Below are 27813 nucleotides of genomic sequence, written 5' to 3'. Positions count from 1 at the left end.
AAATTAAAGTGGTAAGATCTATTTAAAGACCGAATGAAATTAACATACATTATGTTTGCTTTTCTTCTCTTTAGCTTCTGTAATATGTATTAAAAAACAGTAAAAATGTATTAAAAAACAGTAAAACACAACTCTTGAAAATAATATAATTTTAATACAAGCCTAACCATACAATGAATTTTTAATAAATTTAATATTTCTAGAGCTCATAGAGACATTCTAAATATAAATATATAAAAAAGTAAACACACAAAATGTTAAAAAATTTAAAAGCTTTCAGATTTCATTTACGCTTAAAGGGGCTTTTTTTTTTTTTTTTTTTTCCCTTTCTTTCTTTCCATTTACACATATATACACGTTTCGAGAGCATTTGGGTTTAAAATATTTTAAAATAGCATATCTTTAGAATTTTCGATAGAGTCTTGCGCGCTGGAGATAAAAATGCCCCCCCCCCGTATAGTGTTTTGCCATTGCTTGCTTTGAAATTGTTGAGTTTTTTTAATCAAAAATTCATTAACGTTTAAAAAATATGAAATAGATAATAAAACATATTCGAAATTTTAGATTCGGGCTTCCAGGTGCCCACATTTGGGTGGAAGACTACGTTATTCAAATTTTGATGGCTTTAGATATCGTTATTTTTTCACTATGCGAGTAACATATATATACATTCATGCAGATTCTTCATTTCTTAATTTCTTTAAACATAATACAGGACGAAAATATTTGGTGGCAACAATTTGAAAAGTGACACAGCGGTTTATAGTGATTTGATGCAAAATTCCCTTGCGAGACTAACAGCCCTTCTGGGCTAACATGCCTTTGGGCCTTCTATGTATGTTTGATGATTACTCCTGTAAGTAAGTAAACATGCCTTAATGGAGAACTACTGCCAAATTTTTTATTTAATTTTTTTTTAATTATCAAAATACAACTTGCTATAAAAATAAGTAGTAGATGGTTTGTGTGTTATGTCTTCTACTATAGCTTCATGTGATAGACACTATAATTCCAATATTAATGGAACATAGGTTACATATCACATTTAAAATTATAACTATTATTCTGACAGCATCTGTAAAACCAGTTTGTTGGAATGTGCAGCAGATAAAAATTGCTTTTATATTTTATTAATTTTAAAATATTTATATTTTTGCTTAATCCTAGTATATGGTACAAACAGGATTTGGTGATTTATTATGACCAGTAAATGAGATATTTATGATAAGAAGTAAACGAGTCATTTTGGTGTTGGCAACAATTTTCAAAATTGCATGAAGGCTGTATCGTATACTAAAATTTTACCTACATTTTTATTTAAAAATAAATATTTATGAAATTAAGAAATTTTGTACAAAAACACTGTAATAATAATAAATATGTATGTAATTACTAGCAGTATATATATATATACAAGTATACAAATTCAAAATGTTTGGCAATCCCAGACCCACTGCTTAAAACAATAATATATCATTGAAATACCCTACTTATAATTTTAAGAAATTCTACACGTTTTGCAATCTATCATTAGAATTTTATTACTATTATGTTATCCTGCAGTGTATATGCAATTCAAAAATTTTAAATGAATAAATTTATTTATTGCCCATATTGAGTTACTTTTATTCCCAACTTTCAAAAATAAGAATTCCTGTAATTACTTTTCAACAAAAAAAAAAAAAAAAAAAAAAAAAAAAGATACGCAGTTAAATTATTTTGCCAATGCATTTTCTGTACATGATTTATAGTCTTAGATTTCACTCAGTTAACACTTTACCGACCGCTAGCGATTCAACAGCATACGCACGACTGACTGGCCGCTCAGCCGCAGATTCTCCTTATCCTGAATAACTGTCAGGACAATCTGAAAAATCGTCTAAATAAAACTCTTCAGTACCATTTTTTTCACTCATCGTGAACGGTAAAATTTTTATAACCGGTGTGAAAATGTGGGAGTTTACGAACAACTCTCTTAATGCAAGTGAGCAATGTACCACGATACTAATAACAAAATGTAAATGATATAGCATATGGCAATTGTTTATCGCCACGGCTACCGATTGATAGGCTATTTTTCGGAAGCCCCGAGAAAAAAGTGATTAATAGGCTATCGTTCGGTAGGCGTTGGTGATAAAAAGCTGATTAATAGGCTATCGATCAGTAGACATTGGCGATAAAAAGCCGATCGGCCGGTAAAGTGTTAACTTACAAAATATATTCAATATATTTGTGCCAAACAATATTGGAGGGCAGTTACATAAAAAAAGAAAGAAAAAGAAATGATATTGATTTAATTGTGGTTGTGTGTGAAGAGTACATTTTTGAAAAATTCTGTAATGCAGATTTTGAGTAGTATTCTCACACAGATGAATACTAAGCTTCAAATAATACTAAAATTTTAAGGCACTTCTCACTAGTCTTGGGGGTCTGATGAAAAAGAATTAAATTTAAAAATATTATTATGGATATAGACAAAAACACAAAATTTAAATGAACTACAGATGTGAATTTAAAAAGAGGAAATTTAAGTATAAATAAACACATTCATATGATCTATTATATAAATAGAGAGAGAGAGAGAGAAAGTTCATATAAAAATAAATAAATATGCATTGAAACTTTATAAAAAAAAATTAAAAAAGAAACAATAATTTTAAATAAGTTTAGCAAATATAAAGATTATATTAAAACTGTCAAACCTGCTAGAGAAATCATAATATGCTTAAATTAATTATTCAAAGCAAAATCATTTAACAAAAGTTGGGCATACTGCTATGAATATTATTACACATAATTAGCTTGTCTATAAAGTTATATTGTATGACATGAAGAGATTATGAGTACTTAAAATCATTTTCATCATAAAATATGGTCAACAATTAACATTTTGCATAAGCAAGAGAAACTGACTCCTATTTACTAATACAACTGCCAAAATAAATAATAAAAAATATAAAAAGCTTTAGCACTGCAAATGAGAGAATTCTGTCAGAAACATGTATTACATTACCCATAGTTGAAACCAATGAGATTATAAACTTAATTTCTTCTAGTTCAAGATAGGGATCATTGAAAGAATTACATTTGAAATCTGAATACTAAAATGAACTTTGATTTGAATTTAGCACTTCATACATTGAAATATAAAATTATAAAGAAAAATATTTGAGATTTTTTTAAGTTTTAGAAGTGGCAATGTATTTAATTAGCGAAAATATATTAAGGTGGATAAATTCAAGTTATCTGCATAAAAAAACTAATATCGATGAATAATTTAAAATATATATTCATATCTAACACAAGGTGCTATTATGCAATGTGCAACTCTGCTGCTCTTGACAAGTTTAAGTATGCAGTTTGACAACAGAGAAAATAAAAAAATGAGTAGATGTTTCGCAGCAAGATAGTAAACATCATATTTTGAAGGCTTCTGAAAATGAAAATGCTGGTTCGTGATCTAATTGAGAAGTCAATTATAAATTTTAAGAGATGAGCAACGTGTGTATTGTAAAATACTTTTTAAATGAAATTTAATTGTTCTACTCTTAAGAAAAACTGAACTCCACACATCATGACATTATGACAGGTGTATTATGAACACATCAGGTTCTATGCATATAATGCCCGAGTTTTAGTTTCACATTAGCTGAATATGAAATTTTTTATGAGCAAGATGAACAAGACAAAATTTAAATGTTCAGTACTTTCCATTTAGATTTTTTCACTGGACATTAATATGAGCAAAAGAACAAATATGAAAGAAAATTTTCAGAATGTCCCAACCTTCAAAGAATCCCCCCCCCAAAAAAAGAAAAGGATATAAATACTAAAATAAAGATAATTTAAATTAACATATTTGTTTCTGATATGCAAGTCTGTTATGGTTGACTCTCATAATAGGAAGTATTTCATGGACACATACTAAAATTGAGAAAATTGCAACTAAAATATATTTCTCAGCATTTTTCTAAACATTCTTTTACAATGGAGTGATTTTAAATAATTAATAAATGAAGTATAAAAATTTGCTGTTTTTTCATAAAAAAGCACTTATACATTTATAAAACAAAAGACATTTACATTTTTAAAAACAAATATTATGTTTACAAATGTTTGTTTCCACATTTCAAAATATGTAAAATTAATGTAATACAGTCAAAAGTCGTTAATTCGGACACCCATAATCTGGACCTCAAAGCTACAAACTTTCTGCGCATGCGTCCTTTACAGCTGCGAATATACGTATGCGCGTGCGCAAAATACGTTTACGAAAGCGCGTATAATGTATAACGGACAGTATAAGCTAAGCTAAAATTATTTAATTCAGTTAATGTTGCAGATTCTGTTGTTCCTTAATCTTCGAATTGGATTCGGCTTATTATTTTTTGCAGACTGTTACAGCAATTTTATAAAAGTAAGCTTGAACTTTCGATTATGTCAAATAGATTTTCTGATATATATTTACTAATATTTAAAGGATCTACAAAGCGAAAGTACGTTTTGAAGTCTATTAAACAAAAAGTGGAATTGCTGCAAAAAATGGATAAAAGCATACCCTTTGTTTATCTAAACTTTAACGTTTGTTTATCTAAACTTTGTTTATCTTTAATGCCGGCAGCATGCAATGAATTGGAAGTTGATCTGTCAGCACTATCCTTATCTTCAGGGCAGATGTTTTTATTTTATTTGGCTTATCATTCCTTACTAAATGTAGTATTTCATCTCGATGTACTCTGTGTTTGATATGATTTAAATCAAATTCCTCGTCATTATAATTCCCTTCTGATAGCAAAGAAAGTAACAGAGGTTATTGAAAATGAAAAAATATCGATTGACAAATTAGTCGGTATTCTCGACACAGCAATTATAGGACTTGAACAGCGGAACTTTGTAACTGAACAAGAAATTATGTCTGTTTATAGAATTAAAGAGAATGTATTATCACATAAAAAACGAAGCAACTTAAACAACTTACATTGAAAGAAATGTTTAATAAAGAAAACAAATAAATATTAAGCTTTTTTTTTTTTTTTTTTTTTTTTTTTTTTGTAAATTTTGATACCCTTTAGATCATAATTGTTCTTTATTTCATAAATTACGGTTTCATATTTTTAATTTTATAATTTCTGCATGCCATCTTACCAGATTTAAATTGATGATCTATAATCCGGAAAAATCAATAATCCGGAATCGCAGAAGTCCTGACGAGTCCGGATTAACGACTTGACCGTATACTTTTTTTACAGTTTCTCAAACAGTAGATATATGGAATATTCTACAGACCAAATCTATCAGGCTTTCGTCTAGGTGTACTTGGATCAGTTCTTCCAGGTGTAAAAATTTGGAGTTTCTTACGAGATGATGATGTAATTTCTTCTTCACGCTTTTTCTTTAATTGAAGTTCTTTCTCAGCAGAAGCCATTTCTTCTTCCATCTGGTTTTGGCTCATCTTTGCTAGTTTTCGATTTTCCATACGAGAGTGAGCTGACTCTTTAATACTGTAAAACATTGGTCCTAACTCTGCAAGCCAATGACCATCCACAGCAGTTACACATTGCATATATTCTTTACTTGTCATTACAAGTTCATGATACACAATGTAATCAGGTGTGTAACCCATGCCGAAAAGTGCACTGGTTGGATGCAAATGACATGGCATTCCTGTTCGACAATTAACATACTCTCCAATACCTTTAAGCTTTGCTGCCTGATGAAAATATGCAGAACAGATACATTTACGGACTACATCCCATTCTGTTCCACATGACACAACAGGAAGTTTTTGTTGCACCATTATTTCTTTTAACTGTTGTCGCACTTCACGAACTTTCCTCATCGCTTTTACATGAATAAAATGTTCATTACACCATGAAGACGAAAAATTATGTTGCTTCCATTGCAAATAAACATTTAAAAATGTAAGATGATCACTCTCAGGCACCTGAAATTTTTCACGGGCTAGATCACTTTCTTCTTCTCGTCCTTTAGGTCGATAAAATATGGCAGGCACAGATAACATTGAAACAATAATTAGAATTTCAGAACTACATTTCATATCACAGGATACTATCAACATTTTAGACAAAGGAGGATCAAGAGGAAATTCAATCATGCTTCGACCTAATGAAGTCAAATTTCCTATATTGTCTAATGCTCCAAGTATCCATAGCTGATACATAGAATTTAGCATATTGTCTTGGGGAGGAGGATCCATGAAATGAAATTGTAATAAATTCTGAACACCCAAAGATTTTAAAAGCAGCACCACATTGGCTAAGTTCGTTCTCTGTATTTCTGGCACAGTTGTCATTAACATCTCATTTTTGTACTGACTTTCTGTATACAAGCGAAAACAATGACCAGGCCCAGTTCTACCAGCCCTTCCTGATCTCTGATTTGCATTAGCTTGACTAATAGGGTATATCTGCAAAGCATCCATACCAATTCTTGGATTGTATACTTTAAGCTTACAATATCCACTATCAACAACAAACATTATACCATCAACAGTCAATGATGTTTCAGCAATATTTGTTGCCACTACACATTTTCGAACACCATCTGGTGCTTTTTGGAAAATTTTTGCTTGCAAATCACTGGGTAGCTGAGAATAAATAGGCAGTATTGCAAGTTGTGGTGCATTTTCAATTTCACCCAGCCTTTCAGCAATAAGTTCACAAGTTACCTCAATATCCTCTTGTCCAGGCATGAAAACCAGAATATCGCCAATTGTTTGCTGTAAATGAATCTGCAACACTTGCTTTACAGCTGAATCTACATAATCTTCGATTGGATTTTTACTAAAGAATAACTCAACAGGAAAAGTTCTTCCTGGTATTACAAATGATGGAACATTGCCAAAAAAGTTGGCAAATTTAGAAGCATCCATTGTTGCAGATGTTACAATTAATTTCAGATCTTGTCTCCGTGCTACTACCTCTCTCAGTAAACCAAACAATACATCTGTGCTGAGTGAACGCTCATGAGCTTCATCCATGATAATGGCACTATAATTATCTAAATCCGACTCCCTTAAAGATTCCCTTAAAAGAATACCATCTGTCATATATTTAATGATAGTCTTCTCACTGGTACAATCTTCAAATCGAATTGCATATCCAACTTCTTCTCCCAGTTGTACATTCATTTCATCGGAAACACGTTTTGCAACGGACATAGCTGCTACTCTCCTCGGTTGTGTACATCCTATCATTCCATATTTACTATATCCATCTTCATGCAAATATTGAGTTAATTGTGTTGTTTTACCTGATCCAGTTTCTCCAACAATAATGATAACACTGTTATCTCTAATAACATTTAACAATTCTTGTCTGACTGCAAAGACTGGCAAGTACTGTCTCTGTTGAATTATAGACTTTTTCCTAGAAAAATCACTACTAGCTTCAGTTGTTTTTTTCATATGTTCAGCAAATTTATGCTCTTCTTTGTAATCAGTAGCATCTTCAACATTTTTTTCTTCTTTCTCATCCACTTTTTTAATACCCATGATGTCACCTAATCTAGTTCCTGCTAGTTCCCATTCTTTCTTTTGGGCTTTCCTTCTTTCTTTCTGTTCTCGAAATGTCCGTACAGCCAGACTTCCTTTGCGAGCAATCATGGCCATATCTGATGTTGGATCTTTAACTGGAACTATAGGCTCTGGTTGCTTAGTAAATACAATTCTGCCATCTAAGAACGGAGGCACTACGTTCTGCACAAGAAGATGTACACGGGCTTCATTATCTTCTTCAAAATCTTCATCATATTCTAACTTCTGAACAACACCACTGGTCAACATTCTATTTGTTTCCCATTTTTCATTGTCCTTATGTATTTGCCTTTGTTGAGCAGACATACGTTTCTTCTTTTTTTGTTCCAGAGCTTCCTCCTTCTTCTTAGTATATTCAGCAGACATGCCTGCAAATGGATTATGATTGTCATCATACCCTTCATCTATGGAATACCATTCTCTATCAAGTCTTTTAATTTCTTCTTCCCATTCTTCCTTTTCTTCTTCAGACGACCAAGGTATTTTCTCATCTTTCACATTGGAAACCTGAGGTGTTGCCCCAGATCGCTTTCGATCTCGAACCCAGTCATTATATCTATATGCAGGAGTTGGATCCGGAGATTCTGATGTTCTATGGCTTTTACTATACTGGCTCCTCTCACTTCGCCTGTCAGGAGAGCGTCTGGGGGAAGGCTGATCCCAAGTTGATTTATAACTTGGTGTTATATCATCTTCATCCCATCCAGATCGTGATGGTGAATCTCTTGGATGTATTCTGGGAGAAGGAGGTTCATCTCTGTAAGTAGCTTCAGACCTTCTTGAAGAACTATGAGAATCAGATCTGTAAGATCTCTCTGATTCATGACTACGACTACGTCGTCTGCGATTGCGTTCTCTACCGTTCTCATATTCCTTATCATCTTTATGATGTTTATGTTTTGATGATACATATAAACCACGCTCTTTTTCCCGTTTTTGTCGACCATGCACTCTCTTTAAATACTCCTCATTTACTCCACCTGTATATGTTGGAGTTTCGTCCTTTGATGATCTATATTTTCTTCTTTTGCATTCTTCTCTATTTTCAATATCATAATCATCATTTTGTCTGACAGATGACTTTTGTTCAGATTTTTCTTTTTCATCAAGAATTTTCTCTTTCCTTCGCTGCTCAGCAAGCACATCTAAACCTAGTAAAGACTTTTTTGGAGCAGGAATTTTGAATAAATTGTCATCACTTGTTTTCTTCTTTATAATAAGTCCACCTTTTTGATTAGTAATTCCTTCTAATCTATGTAGACTAGATGATATTTCACTGTTCATTGTTTTACAGTTGATGTTTCTTCATATCACAGTTGATAAGATATCAGTCTAAAAATTTAAAAGAAGAAATTAATTTTTTACTGTATAAAAGTACATAAAATAATGTACAATAATAAAAAATCATAAAATATTTAAATAATTTCTATATATTGCTTAAAAAGCTGTTTACCCTGCATTGCATTACAACCTATAGAACATGAATTACTAAATCTTTCAGCATCAAAATATACCACAATGTAGAAAATATGCAATCATTTTAGGTTTAAAAAAAGAGAGAAGAATATGCAATATCATATTTTACTGCTTAGAAAATAAATATTTTTTTACAATTTAAAATATTTGTATATCACATGCAATTGAATTTCATACACAAATCTTAACCATATATAAAATTTTAGATACCTTAATTTAAGATAAATATATACTTACAGCAATTTGCAATTTTACCAACAGTATCACAGTAAAATTATATGACATTTTTTCATGAAAGACTACTACACATTGTACAACTAGCTACCTGCCAGATGGTCTTAAACGTGGAACTGTTTCTTAATAATTTAAGTATTTTGATGAAATCTAGCATGGCATGATTTGGCAGAAACAGTCTGTAGCAGAATTTTATAACTGAAGAAACATGAAATCCATTTTCTGAGATTTACACCTTATATTCAAAAGAAAAACATATTACTTCTTAACTGTGTTGAATGGTAAGCACAGATAATATATACATATAATCCTATCCAAATTTCTTTTTACATACCCAAAAATAATAATAGTCTCTGAAATATCTTTGACATAATCCATTTTTAAAGGGAATGTGTGAAAGACAAGCTTAATTAGAATTATCCAATCAAAAGTGATTAAACAATTTCTGATATGCATATCAAGGCAAATCAGTACATTATCAAGGCACATTACATCAGCTGACAGTGAATCATGTGCTTTGTACAAAATGAATATCTGACTGATTTTCTATAATACAGCATTTGATTTCAGTGTATAACAACTCAAAACAGTTTGCTATGGCTCCAAAGTATCTTTTAGAAGAATCTATGAAGTGGCTAATTGTCAGCCATTTAGAAGCAGGGTGGACAATCATGGAAGCAATGAGATGTGTGAATATTTCAAGATAGTCTCTACACTATGGAAATAATTTCAGAACTCTGGAACTGTTGTAAAGGAGGCCTGGACAAGATTGTAAATGAATAATAACTGCTTCTCAAGATTGGTCTCTAGCAATCCCATCATAACAGAAAGTCGACTACTTAGCAGTTTTAAGTTCAGAGCTTGCAGCCATCACTGTAACTATTGCATTCTGTTCCAATGTCTTCACACACACACACACACAAGAAGGATCACTTTAATTGGTGCAAAGAGCATCAAAACTGGATTAAATACCAATGGTCCTATGTTCTCTTTACTGATGTGTGATTTAGTTCAACATCTGATTCTAAATGTACATCTGAAGGGAGTCAGGAACATGAAATCTTCTTTTAAACATTATGGAGAATGACCATTTTGGTAATGTAAGTGTCATTGTATATGAAGGAATATTGTTCAATGATGATCAAGATGAGGTTTTAGAACCTTATGTAAGATTTTTGAGGTACATATGGATCTATATGACTTTTTATTTTTGGATGATAATGTTCATCTACATCAAACAAACCTCATTGATGAATTCCTTAAAAGAGAAGAGAGCCAGCATAATCTGATATAAGCTAGTTAACTTATGAAATTACCTTAAAAAAGCAGTAGTTGCATGGACACATCCTCCTCTTAGAGATATAAATTTCTTGAAGGCCACATTGTTACAGAAGAATTAAATTTTCCAAATTGTGGTTAACAGCATTACTGCCAGCATTGTGCACAGCTCACGGAAAATCACATTCCATATAAAATTCATAAGCCTTATTTTTTTTCTGAGGTACTCCCCCCCCCTGAACTCTCTGTGTAATGTATTATTACCATTTTTATTGTTTCCAGTAACAGTTTAATATGACATGCAGAGCTCTTAATTTTTTCCTTTGTATTTATGTGTTGTGACGTTATGTATCATTCCACAAAAATTTATAAAATTGGAAGTCAAAGTTTTTAAGAAATCTGTGATTTCATGCATGTAAAGATAACTTTGGGGCATGAGTATACAAAGGATATACATGGCATTGCTGCCAACATCAAAATATGAAAATCAGAGAGCCCTTAAACTGTGCAGCAAAGCCATTTTAAAAGAATTTCAAATTAACTTAAATTCACTTTATAATGCATAATTCATGTAATTGAACTATTTATAAAATGATTCTATTGAGATAATACTTAATTAGACGCTCTAAACATTATGTTGGTTTTAATAATAATATTACATTTTGATATTTTCTTAAGCTTTTATACTGAGAAATCCTGAGTCCAGCATCAAAGCTTTCATGGTACTATCCATCCAACTGTGACATGAATTACCAGGCAAAGCACTATGTTGCTGAACTAGGCAACCTAGAATTTTATGAAAATGTGTTTTAACTCTCAACCTACTAAATGCGTCCAATTTCGGAATTCCAAGGGCTTCTGCTTCCAAGGGGGTTTGTGGCTTCTGCTTGTGAATAATATGTAGTCCCCCCTGTAATGAATCACAATGCAACTGTGGAGTTTATCTGCTAATAAAAAATCTGATGTGTACACCATGACTTCCTTATACGGAATATTAAATTATACACATTTTTTCTTGCATTTCATTTAAACTTATTGGATTGAATTAAATCTACTTCGCCGACAGCACATGAACCACAATAGAATAAATGCATTCTTTAAAATTCACTCTAGTATATGTTTACCATAGCGACACTCTGGCACTAGATTCGCTTAACAGTATTATATTTCGTTCATATTATAACTCATAATGCACAAAATTTATATCATTTAAAGAATAGAATTATCTAATCATTGCCACATGTTCTATTCAAATACTATAATAAAGCTAGAATCATGTATAAAAGAAATTAAGCAAACAAAACAAAACAACAACAACAATTTAAAAAAAAAAAAAGTTTTTCGCAGACGATTGAGTATTTCTCATTCAATTAATTCAGTTCTCACTTCGCGACAAGGCAAAAATACATAAAAGCTCAAAATATCTATATTAAAAGTTACGAAGTAAATCTTAAACACTTATTTCCTCGAAAAAATTCCAGAAAGGATTAAGCATGATACAATTGGCAATAATAAATGAAGGCGTTATCTTTGTTGTTGCAAAGCTAAGTTTCTCTAGATTGGCAACAAATCAACTAGTCTGCTGTTTCAAATGTAAACAATCAATGGCCGCCATTTAAAAAAAAAGGCTTAGCGGCACTTAAACAACTTTAAAATTGTTGATAATTCTAAAAATATTGCATACAGATTTACTTAAGGCATAAAAACCTTAACCGGAAGATAAAAACAACATAATTCAATCATTTTTAAAGCAAAAAATGTACAATTTACAAATATATAAGAGTAAAGAAACTGAGATCACTGAGCCGGGTAACAGAGTGGATATATATATAAATATATTTATATACGTTTGGTGCGGCCGACTGCAACCAAAATATGAGGTGCACATCTACATGTTATAGCAATCCTATATACAAAATTTCAACATTCTGAGGTTACTCGTTTTTGAGTTATACGAGATACGTACATACGTACGTTCGTACAGACGCCACGAAAAATTCTCTTCAGAATTAATTTTAAAGCAGTTTTATAATTTTTTTGGAGGAAACGAGTCTTTTATTCTGTCCTTACGTACAGATATCATGCAAAAACATCGTTAAATTGCATTCGATAATGGTCAAAATGGATATTTTCATTGAAATATGCTGCTTGAAACTTTTTGCGATTACAATAGTACTTCCTTTTTACTTCGTACAAGGAAGTAAAAAGAACGTGTTGCACTTTTTCAGAAATATAACACTTTGCCTAGTAGTAGTACATTGTCCCTTGAAGTTGTATTTTAGGTGACAAGGTGAACAACAGAGCAAAAAAATTACAGAAGGATTTTCCAGTAAATGGTAAGCATTTTATTATTGATGTTTCTTGCTTTTTAAATTTTATTGATTAGTCACTCTTTTATTAAAAATGGTTCTAGCCTTCGCGCATTAGTTTGGGAAAAAATTAGTCCCCTACGAATTCACAGCTGCACTGAAAAGTCTAAAACAAATTCATGACTTTTCAGTGGTGGCTGCAGATAATCAGAAAGTACCAAAAAGTCTAAAATAATTCACATGAAATTCAATGTAAAACTTACATTTAAGTCTAAAGGTGAAATAGTCTTCCTATAAAAAATAATAATTTATAATTTTACACAGCCTCAAACTAGATTTTACATTAGAAATTAATTTTTTTCATGGAAAGTCAGATCTAAATTATTCAACTTAAACAGAAATACATCTGCTGTAATGCACCTTCCATTTAAGATCATAGTCATGTAATATAATTCCGAAGACAATAGTATGAGGGCATAGTTTTTAACAGAATACCTTCTTATTAATATATATCAATGTTTCCATTTGAGTTTAATTTAATCACACTTCCCATTTTACGGCACAGAAACAATTACTACCTTACGAATTTCTTTCACATCAGCCAGGTTGTTTATCTATGTCCATCTCTAAGAAACAAGTTCAAACTTTATATGAGGCAAATTTGGGCATATTTGAAGTGAACACTAAGCAGTGTAAAGTTATATTTAGATGCTTTGTGAATTTAAACTTGCCAACCAATTATTGTTTTATTAAAAAGTATACAGTTCCTATGCTATAAATTTGTATTTAATATTACAGTTGTGGGAAAAAAAACCATATATATTTAAAAACTCTAAGACAGTTTATTGTGATTTTTTTCAATAAAAGGAATGGTTCCGAAACAACTGGTTCAATAATGCTAGACTCCAGCCATACCAACTGTAACCTACTTGCTCCTTATTGTGGATACACTTTATTACACTTTAACAACAGCATGTACAAAGAGTAATGAAAAAGAAAGGGAAGTTCTATATTCTCCATTCTAGTTGGCTGATTTATGAAATACAAATTCCTTTTGGTTTTTAATGTCCCAAAAGGAAGACTTTATTTATGAGATTTATACACGCTGTTCTAACATATGTATTTTTTTGACACAAAATCAGTTTTTTTTTTTTTTTTTTTTTTCTGAAAGGTGAAGCCAATTTTTTTATATAGTTTAATTCTACACCTTAAATTTGGCCAAAGTGCCAAGTTTCATAAAAATCAAACAAACTTTTTTTTTTTTAATTAGCAATCAAAATTTCAGCTTGGTAATGTTAATTGAATTTGGCATTTATTTGAAAATACAGATTTAATTAAATTGATTCGCTTGCTTCTTTACAATCTGAAATATAAATTTACTTCAAATAAAATTCAAGAAAGTATTCATATACTTTTCATGATTTATTTTTTAATTTTTAAATAGTTTAAAATTTTTTTGGAAAAAATTTGAACCTATTAAAATTTGTACACCATCTTAAAGTAAATCCTTTTTCAGGCATATTTTTAGGAAATTAGAATTTTTTATCTCAAAATTTTGGAGACATATGCAAATTTAAATATTAAAAATGTTTTGTGACAACTTCAAAACTGGCATATATTGAAAGTAATAATGATGTCAAGTCTGAGCATCATTCAATTTTACACTTTTTAAATTTCTTTTTCCTTGAATTTACTTTTTGTTCCAGTTTACTTTCAACAAAATTTAACAAAAATGATTTTAATGAGTGCAACATTTTAAACAATTAAAAAAAATGTAAAAAACTTTTTAACTTGAAAAATTATAAGGTAACTGAATGAAAAAGTTTATGAATTCTATTTGAGGAAAATTATAACTAATGAAATTTCAGTTTTATCAACAGATATTTCATACAACCAAATTTTTATGTTACCTTGTTTCGATCAAAATATATTTAATTTTTGCTTTTAAATAGCTGAATATTAAAAAGATAAAAATAAAATCCAATCTCATTAAACTTTTGCCAGTTTTCTGATGTAAAAAAAAAATTGCTTAATGTCTCATTGAAAATTTACTGATATGATGGAAATGCATGTGTAAACTCTGATTAGCATTCTTGAATTTGTATACAAATATTTATGTTATGATTTGCAGTAATTCAAGAAAACCAATGCAATACATAGATGCAAATCTTGAAATATAAAAATCAGGAGGTTCTCATACCAAAATCCGGGAAGTTTTCACACTGGCAGTTTTTGCACAAGATGCAAAAGAACTCCAAATTTACTTAAATTTGCTTTGTAGTACATGATTCAGAATACTCAACAAAATATGATTTTGATGTAAAATTTATTAATATTTAATTAGATGCGTTAAATTTTATGTTCTTTAGTTAATGTAGTCAGTTAGTTTAGTTAGTAATTGTACTTTTCTTTTACTTTTAAACTGAGGAAATCCAGAATATGGAAGGAAAGCTTTAATTTATCGGGGTACTTTTGAACATAATGAAAATAAAATTTGTGATTAATATACATACTATAGATAAACTTAATAATATACCACATACTGATGTAAAATAAAAAATTTTTTAAAAAATCTTAAAGATTTCAGTTTTTAAAAGTGACTAAAAAGTGTTTAATATAGTTCATCAGTAGAGATTACCAATAGTGATTACCCATATGAAACATCAAAACCTTTCATGGAATACTGGATGAATATACATTCAAACTACACCACTTCCGTATAGTATTTGAAAAGTGAAAAAATATACTATGTAATTTTACAAAGATATTTAAATGTTCTTAATCAAATACATCATGAATTAAATGTGTTATTTTATTTAAATCAATCAGATTTAAAAGTAGAAAAAAAATTATATTCTTAACAACTGCAAATATTGCTTTTAAATAATTTAGTTTGTTAATTGATGGCAGGCACATCAAATTTGAATGATGAATATCTAACATTTTCTCAAATGGCAAAAAACTCAAATGAAAAGTGAAACAGTGCAAAATCATATTTTAAGACTAATAGCCCTTTTGCACTATCAAATATTAACTGTGTAAACACTAATTGAATCTTCATACAGTACAAAGTCTTAGATCAGAAATTGGCATGACTTCAGTTTTGAATTCAGAAATTTCTGGATTTTAGAACAACAGTTTTAATCTGCCAAGATGACAAACAGATATTTAAAAAAGAATTTGTTATTAATGTTTTTTAAGAAAGAATATTTCACATTAAGAAATATTTTCCTTCTGAATGTGAAATTAAAATGTGAATTAAAGGCAAAACAGTGATATTTCTTAAGATTTAACACCATATTAATATTTGCCATTTCATTAATTGATTGTTGATTAAGGCATTGCCATCACTATGTAAGACTTTAATTGTATCATCTGCATTTAACATATCTTCTCACATTCCATTAATCATAAAATATCGCTTTTTCTTGTGATATCCAAAACCTTCAAATTTAAAGCTTTCATCATTATCATGAAATTTGGTTGCTAGTTATAAATTATGTCATGCACTTTTAAAAATATATGCAGACATGTCCTCTCATGGTATTGCAATGCCCCAAACATCAGATTTTATATTCAAATATTTTTAAAATTCTTCGATGGCCTTACTTCAGCATAAGTTTCTAAAATGCTACTACATATCTGAATTTTAATGCGTGCACACTTCCAATATCCATTGGTTGATTTACAAAAGTGTAGTTTCATATCAGAAAGTTCAATGAAATCCCCAATTTGCTATGTTAACTGAACTTAGGTCAATCAGAATCTGATTCTCTCTCCTTTCCCTGTTGCTACACCAAAAAGAGAAAACTGTCATATCCAAATAAATATATCTTGGGGCTTTACTTACTGTTTAGGTCACTAACTTCTCAACCACTCTAAGCTCAAAAGTGGTGAACATCAATAAAACATTAATCGATGTACTGTCATTGGCCATGGTGCGATTTCTCGGACAGTAGTTGTCTGAAAGTGACACAGAGGAATGAATCTCAGTCAGTCAGTAGGAAAATCTCTTTCAGAGAACATCTGCTCTTTTTTTTTTTTTACGTATTACATTCTCCAGTCCCAAATTTTGTAAGGGAAAAAATCTTTAACAAAAATTATTGCTAGGGGTCCAGAGATTGGACATCTGGATTTCAGACTTTGTCTTGCATAAAGTTCTACAAATGTTTACAATAAATTAAGACAATATCTATATAAAATACAATTTAATTAGAAAAATAATGCTGAAAATAAACAGGGATGAGGGCGTCGATTCAAACTTCAGCCTTCGTGGGTGAAAATTGCTCTTCTGCTGCTCTCATGGCAAGCCATGATCCTAAGTATAACCATGATGTTCTTCCTCCGGACAAATGGTTTCCCAATTGGAGTGCGCCTAATGATGATCACACTGATGCTACTATGACCGCTACTGAATATGGACCCTCTGATTCTGATGACGGACTTAACTTTGACGCAGAACTAGACAAAATAAATACTGGATATGAAAATACTGGATACTGGAATACTGGATACGAAAATTGAAACAACCAAGGCCACAAAAAAGCAACTTGATGCTGCAGGACCAGTCACCGAACCGGACAAATACACCGAGGTTTTTGCCAAAATGCTTCAGAGAAGACATGATGCAGGACTACCTCATAGGTAACCGAGATCTTTTAATTTCTCAATGTGCTAAACTATCCCTACTCAAAATCGGCTAGTAATGTTAACTTGCAACATTTAAAAAAGAAAAAAAAAGATACCTCTGATCTCTCAGATGATAATTCAACTGAAAACAATGCATTCATGAAACCCGCGAGTAACCAAAATTGGTAGAATAGAACATGTATAAAAAAATCCCATAACAACTAGCAATAAATTTAATATCTTAAATGCAGATAATGCAAAAAATAACCAAGATAATGAAGATATCCAAAACAGCCGTCCCAAGGATCTTCAGGAAAAAAACCACCTAAGGAAAAATCTGTACCACCTATAATGATAAAACCCTCAGACAACATCAAACAAAATATCTATTTGAAACAACTTGCCACTTAATCATCTACTAAATTTTACAGCAAAGTTAGCATCAAATTTCTTAAAGTCATTCCAAACACCTCTGATGACCACAGAACACTCACTACATATATCTTAAAAATCACTCAGTTGAGCATTACCTCATCAATGCACAACACAAAAAAACAATCAAAGTTGTAACTCGAGGATTACTTATCGACATGGACACCACAGAAATTAGTGACATGTTAACCGAACAAGTATATAAAGTACAGAAAGCCATCTTTAATCTGTTAAATGGAAGCAAATTATTAATCATAGAAAATTAAATATTCACAGGAAAAAGGAGTAATTTCAATACGGTACAAAGTCTTTAATCCGGATGTCCATAATGCAGACCTCAAAGCTACAAACTTTCTGCACATGCATAAACGCACAATACATTTACGCATGCGCATTTAATGTATAACGGATGGTATAAGCTAGGCTAAAATGATCTAATTATCTATTTCAGTTAATGTTGCAGATTGCATTGTTCCTTAATCTTCGAATTGATCCAGCTTATTATTTTTTGCAGACTGTTAGAGCAATTTTATAAAAGTATACTTGAACTTTTGATTATGTCAAAAAGAGTTTCCGATTCTGGAGCTGCCAAAGGATCTACAAAGCGAAAGCATGTTTCAATGTCCATCAAACAAAAAGTGGAATTGTTGCAAAAAATGGATAAAGGCATGAAGAAAGTGATAGAGAGGTTAGTGAAAACGAAAAATTTTCGATTGACAAGTTAGTCGGTATTCTCAGCACAGCAATTAAAGGACTTGAACAGTGGAACTTTGTAACTGAACAAGAAATTATGTCTGTTAATAGAATTAAAGAGAAAATATTAGCACACAAAATGAAGCAACTTAAACAACTTACATTGGAAGAAATGTTTAATAAAGTAAACAAATAAATATTAAGCTTTTTTTTTTTTTTTTTTTTTGTAAATTGATATCCTTTACATCATAATCGCTCTTTATTTCATAAATTACGGTTTCATATTTTTAATTTTATAATTTCTGCATGCCATCCTACCAGATTTAAATTTATGACCTATAATCCAGAAAAACCCCTAATCCGGAATTTGTAAGTTTATAGCTTTGAGGTATGGATTATAGATCATTCCAGATTATGGACGTCCGGATTAAAGACTTTGACTGCATTAAATAAAGATAATGTGATACATTAAAAAAATAAAACACTTAATTCTCGAATTTTTCTGTAATTTTTTTGAGCTATTTTTTTTTCTGAAGTACAGTCAAAAGTCGTTAATCCGGACTCGTCGGGACTTCGGCGATTCTGGATTATCCATTTTTCCGGATTACAGATCATCAGTTTAAATCTGGTAAGATGGCATGCAGAAATTATAAAATTAAAAATATGAAACTGTAATTTATGAAATAAAGAACAATTATGATCTAAAGGGTATCAAAATTTACAAAAAAAAAAAAAAAAAAAAAAAAAAAAAAAAGCTTAATATTTATTTGTTTACTTTATTAAACATTTCTTTCAATGTAAGTTGTTTAAGTTGCTTCGTTTTATGTGATAATACTTTCTCTTTAATTCTATAAACAGACATAATTTCTTGTTCAGTTACAAAGTTCCACTGTTCAAGTCCTAATTGCTGTGTCGAGAATATAGACTAATTTGTCAATCGAAATTTTTTCGTCTTCAATAACCTCTGTGTCCCTTTTTTCACTGTCGGAAGCGAAATATAATGACGAGGAATATGATTTAAATCATATCAAAGACGAAATACATTGAGATGAAATACTACATTTAGTAAGGAATCATAAGCTAAATAAAATTGAAACATCTGCCCTGAAGATAAGGATAGTGCTGACAGATCAACTTCCAATTCATTGCGCGCTGCGGCATCCCCCCCCCCCCGCCGCAGAGCAGCGTGAAATTGATAAACAGATTTCGGAATGGTTAGAGAAACAAAGGATATGCCTTTATCCATTTTTTGCAACAATTCCACTTTTTGTTTGATGGACATTGAAACATATTTTCGCTTTGTAGATCCTTTGGGAGCTCCAGCATCGGAAATTCTATTTGACATAACCGAAAGTTCAAGCTTACTTTTATAAAACTGCTCTAACAGTCTGCAAAAAATAATAAGCCAGATCCAATTCAAAGATTAATGAACAACGCAATCTGCAACATTAATAGTAATAGATAATTAGATAATTTTAGCTTATACCGTCCATTATACATTAAACGTGCATGCATAAACGTATTATGCGCATGTGCACACACATATGCGCAGCCGTAAAGGTCTTAGGCGCATGCGTCAACGCGACACATGTGCAGAAATTTTTTAGCTTTGAGGTTGGGATTATGGGTGTCCGAATTAACGGCTTTTGGCTATATACGGGGATCTGTTTTCATTTAATAAAATCAGATAATCATAGAGATTCAGCTTCATGAAACCCTCGGTAACAGTGGCTATCTAGAAAGTGTATTTCCTCATGATTCCCCTCAGAAAAGTTTCAGCAAAATTCTGTATTCCTGCAGAAATTTTACCGCAGTTTTTTCCCACTGTTGGCAAATTTCACGAGTTTATATTTTAAAACTATCCAGAAAAATATCACAATTTGTCCATAAAAACAGTTGGAACTTGGAATACAATAAAAATGCATATGAAAATGGCTGCATTGCTTGACTGAAGGATTGGGCTGATCTTTGGAATATGGTAGCTGGTAGTTTGGCGACATTTTGGAGGCGATAAAGGTTACTACCTAGGACTGGTAATAATGTGAGAAGCACTCAGTTCCGACTACGCATTATTTTGTGTAAGGGAAATAAGAGATCATGAGATATGTCATGTGACATTAATGGACGAATTACAGCTGTTTAATCGGAAAAGGGGGGGGGAATCTGGAAATTTCGTATTTAGTGTTTCGTATTCTGTGTTGTGTGAAACGTGACATTAATGGATGAATTACAGTTCTTTAATCAGAAAAGGGGGTTAATTTGGAAAAGCTTCATTGTGTGTTGTGTGAAATAGTGTTGATTAATTTTCAGATTGCATAGTTAATTCTAAATTTTTAATGCGTTTATCTGATAATAATAATAATTTGAGATTGTGTGAAAGGAAGGATATTACAGTTAAGTTTAAATGGTGGTGCAAGAAATATGGTGAAAATGGACATTTTGTGAAAAGGAGTGTAAGGAAGGGTACGTGGTTTGCTGAAAGTAGTTTGAGTATAGGTGAAATTTTATTAATTTCTTATTACTTGGTGAATAGACTTCCAGTTGACTACTGGATTTAGGATTTAGAAATTAGCAGTAGTACTGCAGCCACGTAATGAAGATTAGGTAAGTTAGTATTTTTAATCATTTGAAGATATTATTTTTATGCATTGTTCTAAATGTAAGGAGTAAATAAATTAATGTGGTATTATTGGAAAATTGTTATTAGCAATGATTTAGTTTTAAAGTAATTAGGATTGTAATCTAATTTTTATTTTTTTATTAATTTAATGTATGTGCTTATTTATATTTTAAGTAGTGTTTTTTAATTTAATTATATTTTAATTTAATGATCGTGATTTTGTGAGTTATTTATTTGTAGTATTTTGGAATACGTTTGAGTAGTATACGTTGAGTATTTTCATGCATTTTCGTGAAATTTTTCTAATTTATGAGAAAAAAGCAGTGTACATGGATATAGTGAAGAGTGTGCGCAATGCCATTTTTGTGCAATTCTGGGATGTTTTTTTAAGTAAAAATAAATCGACGTGTACATGGTTTAGTGATATTTTAATTAAATGATAGTTATTTTGTGAATTTTATGTTTGTAGGAATTTGGTATATGTTTCAGTTGAAGTAAACGTGTATGGAAATAATTTAAATATTTGACACTAAGTATTTGTAACTATTTTTAATGTTTGCGTATAAATTCGTTAGTGACATTTATAATATAATAGATAATTTAGAGGTAAAAGCTTTTGGATATTTTATTTATTTTATATGTGGAAATGTTCATCCTTGGAAAGGGTATGTACTTTTTCACGATGAGGTAATTTCATATATGTGCTTTTTATCGAGTTTAAGTGCCCACCAGCGGCCGAGCGGTAAAGACGCTGAACACTGGTAGTTCGGTCTGAGGTTCGAATCCCGCGAACGGGCTGGCTGCATGGGCGTTTTCGTGGTTTTCCCCATGTGTAACGTGTATACGAGCCAGTTTCCCTTAGAAAGTCCTCCACGAAAGGCATCCCTCCCTTTAGGCAGATAGCCCTCGTGTGCTTTGCCATAATTAAATACACAAATACACAAATTATCGAGTTTAAAGATTAAGAAAATTTTCCTGCATTTTCGTCCAAATTTTTGTAATTTATGAGAAAATAGCAGTGTAGATGGATATAGTTAAGAGTGTGTGCCATTTTTGTGCAATTCTGGGATGTTTTTTTAAGTAAAAATAAGTCGACGTGTAAACGGTTTATGTGTATATGCTATTCTGAAAAATGCGCAAGGAGTTTGCGATTCTGCACTTTTTCCCAATTTTGCAGTTAATATTTGTCATGATTAAGCAGTTTTGTTACATAAAATTTCTAGCATCAGTGTAATTCGGCTAGTAGATTGTTGGAAAAAGTGTTGAGTAAATAAAAAGAAAAGAAACATGTCTGACGGCGGAAAAAAAAAATAGAGGGTTGCTGTAGCAGAGTTGGTCGCCAAATTTTCGCCAAGTTACCATAATCCAAAGATCAACCAAGGATTGTTATGAGCATGGCTGCTAGAAGAATAGTTATATGCATAGTTGGGTTAATCTTCCATAATCAGGTGAACACCAAACTTGGCAAAAGTTTTTAATTTGGTACGATTTTGATTTGGTTGTGGTTTCCAGCTGTATGTTTTCCTGTGGCAAACCTAGAATTTTGGTGATAGTAATGAGTGTGAGTTTAGTGTAACCAGAAGATTTTTTTTTTTAATTTAATTTTGAAATACTGTGTTTGTTTCTAAAAGTTTTACTGTTTAATATTTATAGGAGGTTAAGCTGTTGTTGGTGGGAGAATGTGGGATTTCAGATGAGGTGAAATTTATTATTTATGCATATTTTCATTTAATTTTATTTAGTTAATGTTTCTTGGGTCAGTTAATTTTTATTTATTTATTTTTTTTTTAATTTTGTTTTTTGCATGGGGCAAGCTATTGCTTAAAAGTACTTTTGATACTGTAGTTCCTGAGTAAAATAGTTACACCACGTAAAAACAACAAACAATACTAAAGAAGTCATAGTTATCGTGTAAAAACTTAATGTAAAAAGAATGATTAAGAGACTACAGTATTATCATGTCCCCCCCCCCCCCCGAGTGTTAAGTTCTGAGAATAAAAAAAAAATTTGGCTCTACTCTTATATGCAACCTAAGATCACCAAATGTGGAGATATGTGTTCTGCGCTGGTTTTTGGCGCGATTCTGTGCTGTGGGATGGTTTGGTGGACAATGCTGTTTGTATGGCAACCCTTTTGAAGTTAAAACTTAGAGACCTGGTGGCAAGATTTCAGTCGCGTATTTTAGATTGTGTGGGAAGTAAATTTAGTATTAAAAGGTACGATGTTGGAGTTGTTAACGAGTCTTTTGTTCACGGGTGTGTTTATGCGGATAGAAGTGCATTTTTGGAATGGAATTTTGTGGGAGGTTGGACTTTTAAAACGGAGTTTGGTGTGTCCGAAATGCGGAGATGATATGAGAAGTCAGACGAAGAATGGTGTTTCTGATAGACTTGTGTGGGTTTGCAGTCAAATGGTTGCTGCTCAAGTATGTGGCTGTCAGCGGAGTTTCAGATTTGAATTGTGGATTTCGTGTAGTAAGTTAATGTTGGAGGAAGTTTTTATCGCTTTCGAAATTTTGAATCCCAGAAAGACATGTGATATAGCAAAATCTTTTGCTTAGAGATTTCTGTTGTTATTTGAATTGTTTGTAATTTATTTTAGTTTATTTTATTGACTTGTGCGCAATGCCTAGATTGTGCAATTCGTAGATGTTTTTTAAAGTTTAAAAAGAATGCTGTGTACATGATATTCTTTGAAATTTATTCTTGTTAATTTATTAAAGTGAGGTATGCGTAGTTCGTATATTCTTTCACTGCCTAGATTGTGCAATTTGTAGATTTTTTTGAAGTTAACTCTTTCGCATCGAGAGACGACCAAATCTGTTTTCAACAAACATCGAAAACGCCCGTGTTTACGAATTTGTCTTGGAGTAGTTTTCCTTTCCCTCTGCGGTTTCATCCATTGTGTGCAGTTTCATCTTAGGGCCAGATTGCACCTGCAAACGTCAATAGCTTTCCGTATTTCTCCTTTATTTGCTTCAAAAGAATGATTGACATGTCTTCTAACAACTCGTGAAACCAATGAGCCATACACTAACGTGGAGGGGAAAGAACTAGGTAGAAAATAAAAGAGGCGTTGAGGCGGTTTGCCGTTGCCTGAATGAACGGGCGCTACGGGCGACTTCGATGCGAAAGAGTTAAAACATATTGCTGTGTACATGGATTTTTGTCAAATATTTTTTGTTAGAAACTTTACTTTTTTGCTATCTAAATTTTTTGTTTTTGTTTTGGATTTTTAGCTTAAATTGTGTGTTCAAAACATGGTTTTTGCATGTGTGAAAACCGCGTTTTTGGAGACATTTTAGGCTTAAAGTTCAAAATGAAGACAAAAAATTTAGATAGTAATATGGCACCATGGAGTTTCTTGCCAAAAATATTTGCCGAGAACACCACAGTGTAAATTAAATTAAATTTGGCGACCTGAGGGCGCATATAAGATCAATTCCAAAATTTTTTGCATATTTTTCCTTTTTCTCAATGCATTCAGAGTTCCCATAAATTTTTAAATGAATTAAAATTTTAAATCCACATTGTGATTGTTTTCATCTTACTAACAAAAACTGAGCCTTGCAAACTGACAGTTGAGTTCACGTTCTCCTTTTAACTATTGAACTTTAGGACAGCCCAATACAATAATCTATCAATCATAGTGAAACAAACTGTCATTCAGTCTATGATTTCACTGAATTGTCTGCAGCTGAGACAACAATCAAAACAGGCAAGTTTCAGGTTACGAGAAGGTAGAAATGAAGATATCTTATTAGATATAGTAATGTTGACTAATCTTTGGAATATGGTAACAGGTAGTTTGGCGACATTTTGGTAAGGCAATAAAGGCTACTAGCTAGGACTTTAGCAGCGTACATGGATAAAGTCAAGAATGTGCGCAATGCCATTTTTGTGCAATTCTGGGATGTTTTTTAAAGTGGAAATAGGTCGACGTGTACATGTATACTGTGTATGTGCAATTCTTAAAAACGCGGCAAGCAGTGGGTGATTCTGCACTTTGTCCCAATTTCGCACCTAATATTCATCATGATTAAGCACTTTTATTCCATAAAATTTCTAGCATAAGCGTAATTCGGCTAGCAGATTGTTGAAAAAAAAAAAAAAAAAAAAGCCTTTTCTTCGTGAAAACAAAATGGCGTCCAAACAAAAACTAGCAGGTTGCTGTAGCAGGGTTGGTTGCCAAATTTTCACCAAGTTACCATAATCCAAAGATTAACTGTAATGTTAATATGGTAAAAGTTTACAATTGGGCACCCCTTGTTTTTTGGTGATTCTTTTTTGACGGCAAGATCGGTGCCAGGAAGGCACAATTTCAAGATGGCCGCTACACGAAACCAAAATAATAAATCAAAGAATTGCACAAACTCTGTATGCATGTACACATCAATCTGTTTTCACTTAAAAAAAACATCCCAGAATAGCACAAACTAGGCATTGTGCCCTGGCTTAAATTTTTCCATGTGCACATCAATCTATTTTCATTTTAAAAAAATCAGAAAGCTAAAACAAAGTTAAAACTATCATGGTAACCAGAAATGAGGTTTCATCACCAAAATTTAAAAAAAAAAAAAAATTGTCACTAATTGAAGGGGCACCCAATTCTACACTAAAGCCGTTAAAATATTATTTATTCTTATTGGAAAGCAGGTTAGGTTTCTTTTAAAGAATAATATTGTGATAGCTACTTGCAGTTTAACCATGACTAATTTTCATTTGTTATGTTCTTACTGTAACTGCATCCTTTGAAAATTAAATTACAGTCAAAAGTCGTTAATTCGGACACCCATAATTCGGAATGATCTATAATCCGGACCTCAAAGCTAAAAACTTTCTGCGCATGCGCCGCGTTGACACATGCGCATAGGCGTTTACGCGTGCGCATAAGACCTCTTACGACTGCGCATTTGCGTGTGCGCAAGCGCAGAATACGTTTTCGCGTGCGCGTTTTATGTATAACGGACGGTGTAAGCTAAAATTATCTAATTATCTATTTCAGTTAATGTTGATGATTGCGTTGTTCCTTAATTTTCGAATTGGATCCGGCTTATTATTTTTTGCAGACTGTAAGAGCAATACTATAAAAGTAAACTTGAACTTTCGATTATGTCAAATAGAATTTTTGATTCTGGAGCTCCCAAAGGATCGTACAAAACGAAAGTATGTTTCGATGTCCATCAAACAAAAAGTTGAATTGCTGCAAAAAATGGATAAAGACATGAAGAATGTGACAGAGAGGTTAGTGAAAATGAAAAAATTTCGATTGACAAGTTAGTCGGTATTCTCGGCACCGCAATTAACGGGACTTGAACAGCGGAACTTTGTAAGTGAACAAAAAATTATGTCTCTTTATAGAATTAAAAAGAAAGTATTATCACATAAAACGAAGCAACTTAAACAACTTACATTGGAAGAAATGTTTAATAAAGTAAACAAATAAATATTAAGCTTTTTTTTTGTAAATTTTGATACCCTTTAGATCATAATTGTTCTTTATTTCATAAATTACGGTTTCATATTTTTAATTTTAGAATTTCTGCATGCCATCTTACACGATTTAAACTGATGATCTATAAACCGGAAAAATCGATAATCCGGAATCGCCGAAGTCCCGACGAGTCCGGATTAACGACTTTTGACTGTATTAACATAATTGTTCTTTCTCAATTTCTGGGCAGTAAAATTAGTAAAAGAAAGGGGCAAAATATGCAAGGAAAATGGTAATCATTAATAATGGCCAGAAAATAGCACTGACCGAAATCATATTGAAAACTTGTAAATCAGGTTGAAAATATTTGTTTCATGCTGAAATTATAGCTATAAAAGAAGATTATTTGTAAAAAATAATACTTGTAGAAGCTATTAACTCACTCTTAGTTAAAAATGATAACTGCAAAAAAATTCAACACACTTAATTGATTATATCATGTCAAATGAATACAGTTATAGAAACCAATGAATTTCTTACTAAAATTTTGTATTGTAAATAGCACATTATTTCATTACTGCGTTTCTGTTAAATACCTGTTATTGTACACTTACGATGATAAAAACATGAGTGTTTCATTTAAAGTAGCACCAAAAACCTTGTTGACTAAATAGAATGATTATTTATCAACTGCAAATTCTTACAGCTACGGTGCTCAACAGTATAAATCAAGCAGATATAGATATATTCAATAGCTTCACATAATTAAAAGTGTCAGAAACTAAGTCCACAAGAGTAATAATAGTACTCTTTTCACTGATGTAAATATACTTCAATCGAAGAACAAAGAAAGGTTTTTAAGGAAATACTTTTAATCATAAAATATTACTATTTTATATACATATATGACCCGCTTAGGTATGATCTATAACACATTTTCAGACCAGTATATATACGATATTCAGGTATCAATACTTATAAAATATAATATTTATTGTCAGCAAGCATACTAAAGTTAAAACTTTATACTTACAGCTTCGATCATGATTGGGTTTTTACTGGAATCATACATGCCTTTAAAAATAATAATATACAGTTTAATACCAACATCATAAACACATAACTTTCTTGTTTTGCATATTTTTAAGTCTTAG

At 31.3% G+C, this 27813-nt stretch overlaps 1 protein-coding gene across 1 annotated transcript; it reads right to left on the bottom strand.

Annotated features, from left to right (window-relative positions):
* Positions 1-134: 134 nt before the first annotated feature.
* Prp16 (ATP-dependent RNA helicase l(1)G0007) lies at positions 135-27813 on the bottom strand. The gene is made up of 2 exons (XM_035373185.2): positions 27693-27813; positions 135-8887 (listed from the first exon to the last, which is right to left on the bottom strand). The coding sequence occupies exon 2, from the start codon at positions 8837-8839 to the stop codon at positions 5279-5281; it is 3561 nt and encodes a 1186-aa protein (XP_035229076.2). The 5' UTR covers positions 8840-8887; positions 27693-27813; the 3' UTR covers positions 135-5278.

This window comes from Stegodyphus dumicola, chromosome 1, assembly GCF_044657685.1.
Source record: "Stegodyphus dumicola isolate Sdum_Otavi_A_Nest chromosome 1, ASM4465768v1".
NCBI lineage: Eukaryota > Metazoa > Arthropoda > Arachnida > Araneae > Eresidae > Stegodyphus > Stegodyphus dumicola.
This window is presented reverse-complemented; position numbering and strand designations above follow the sequence as displayed.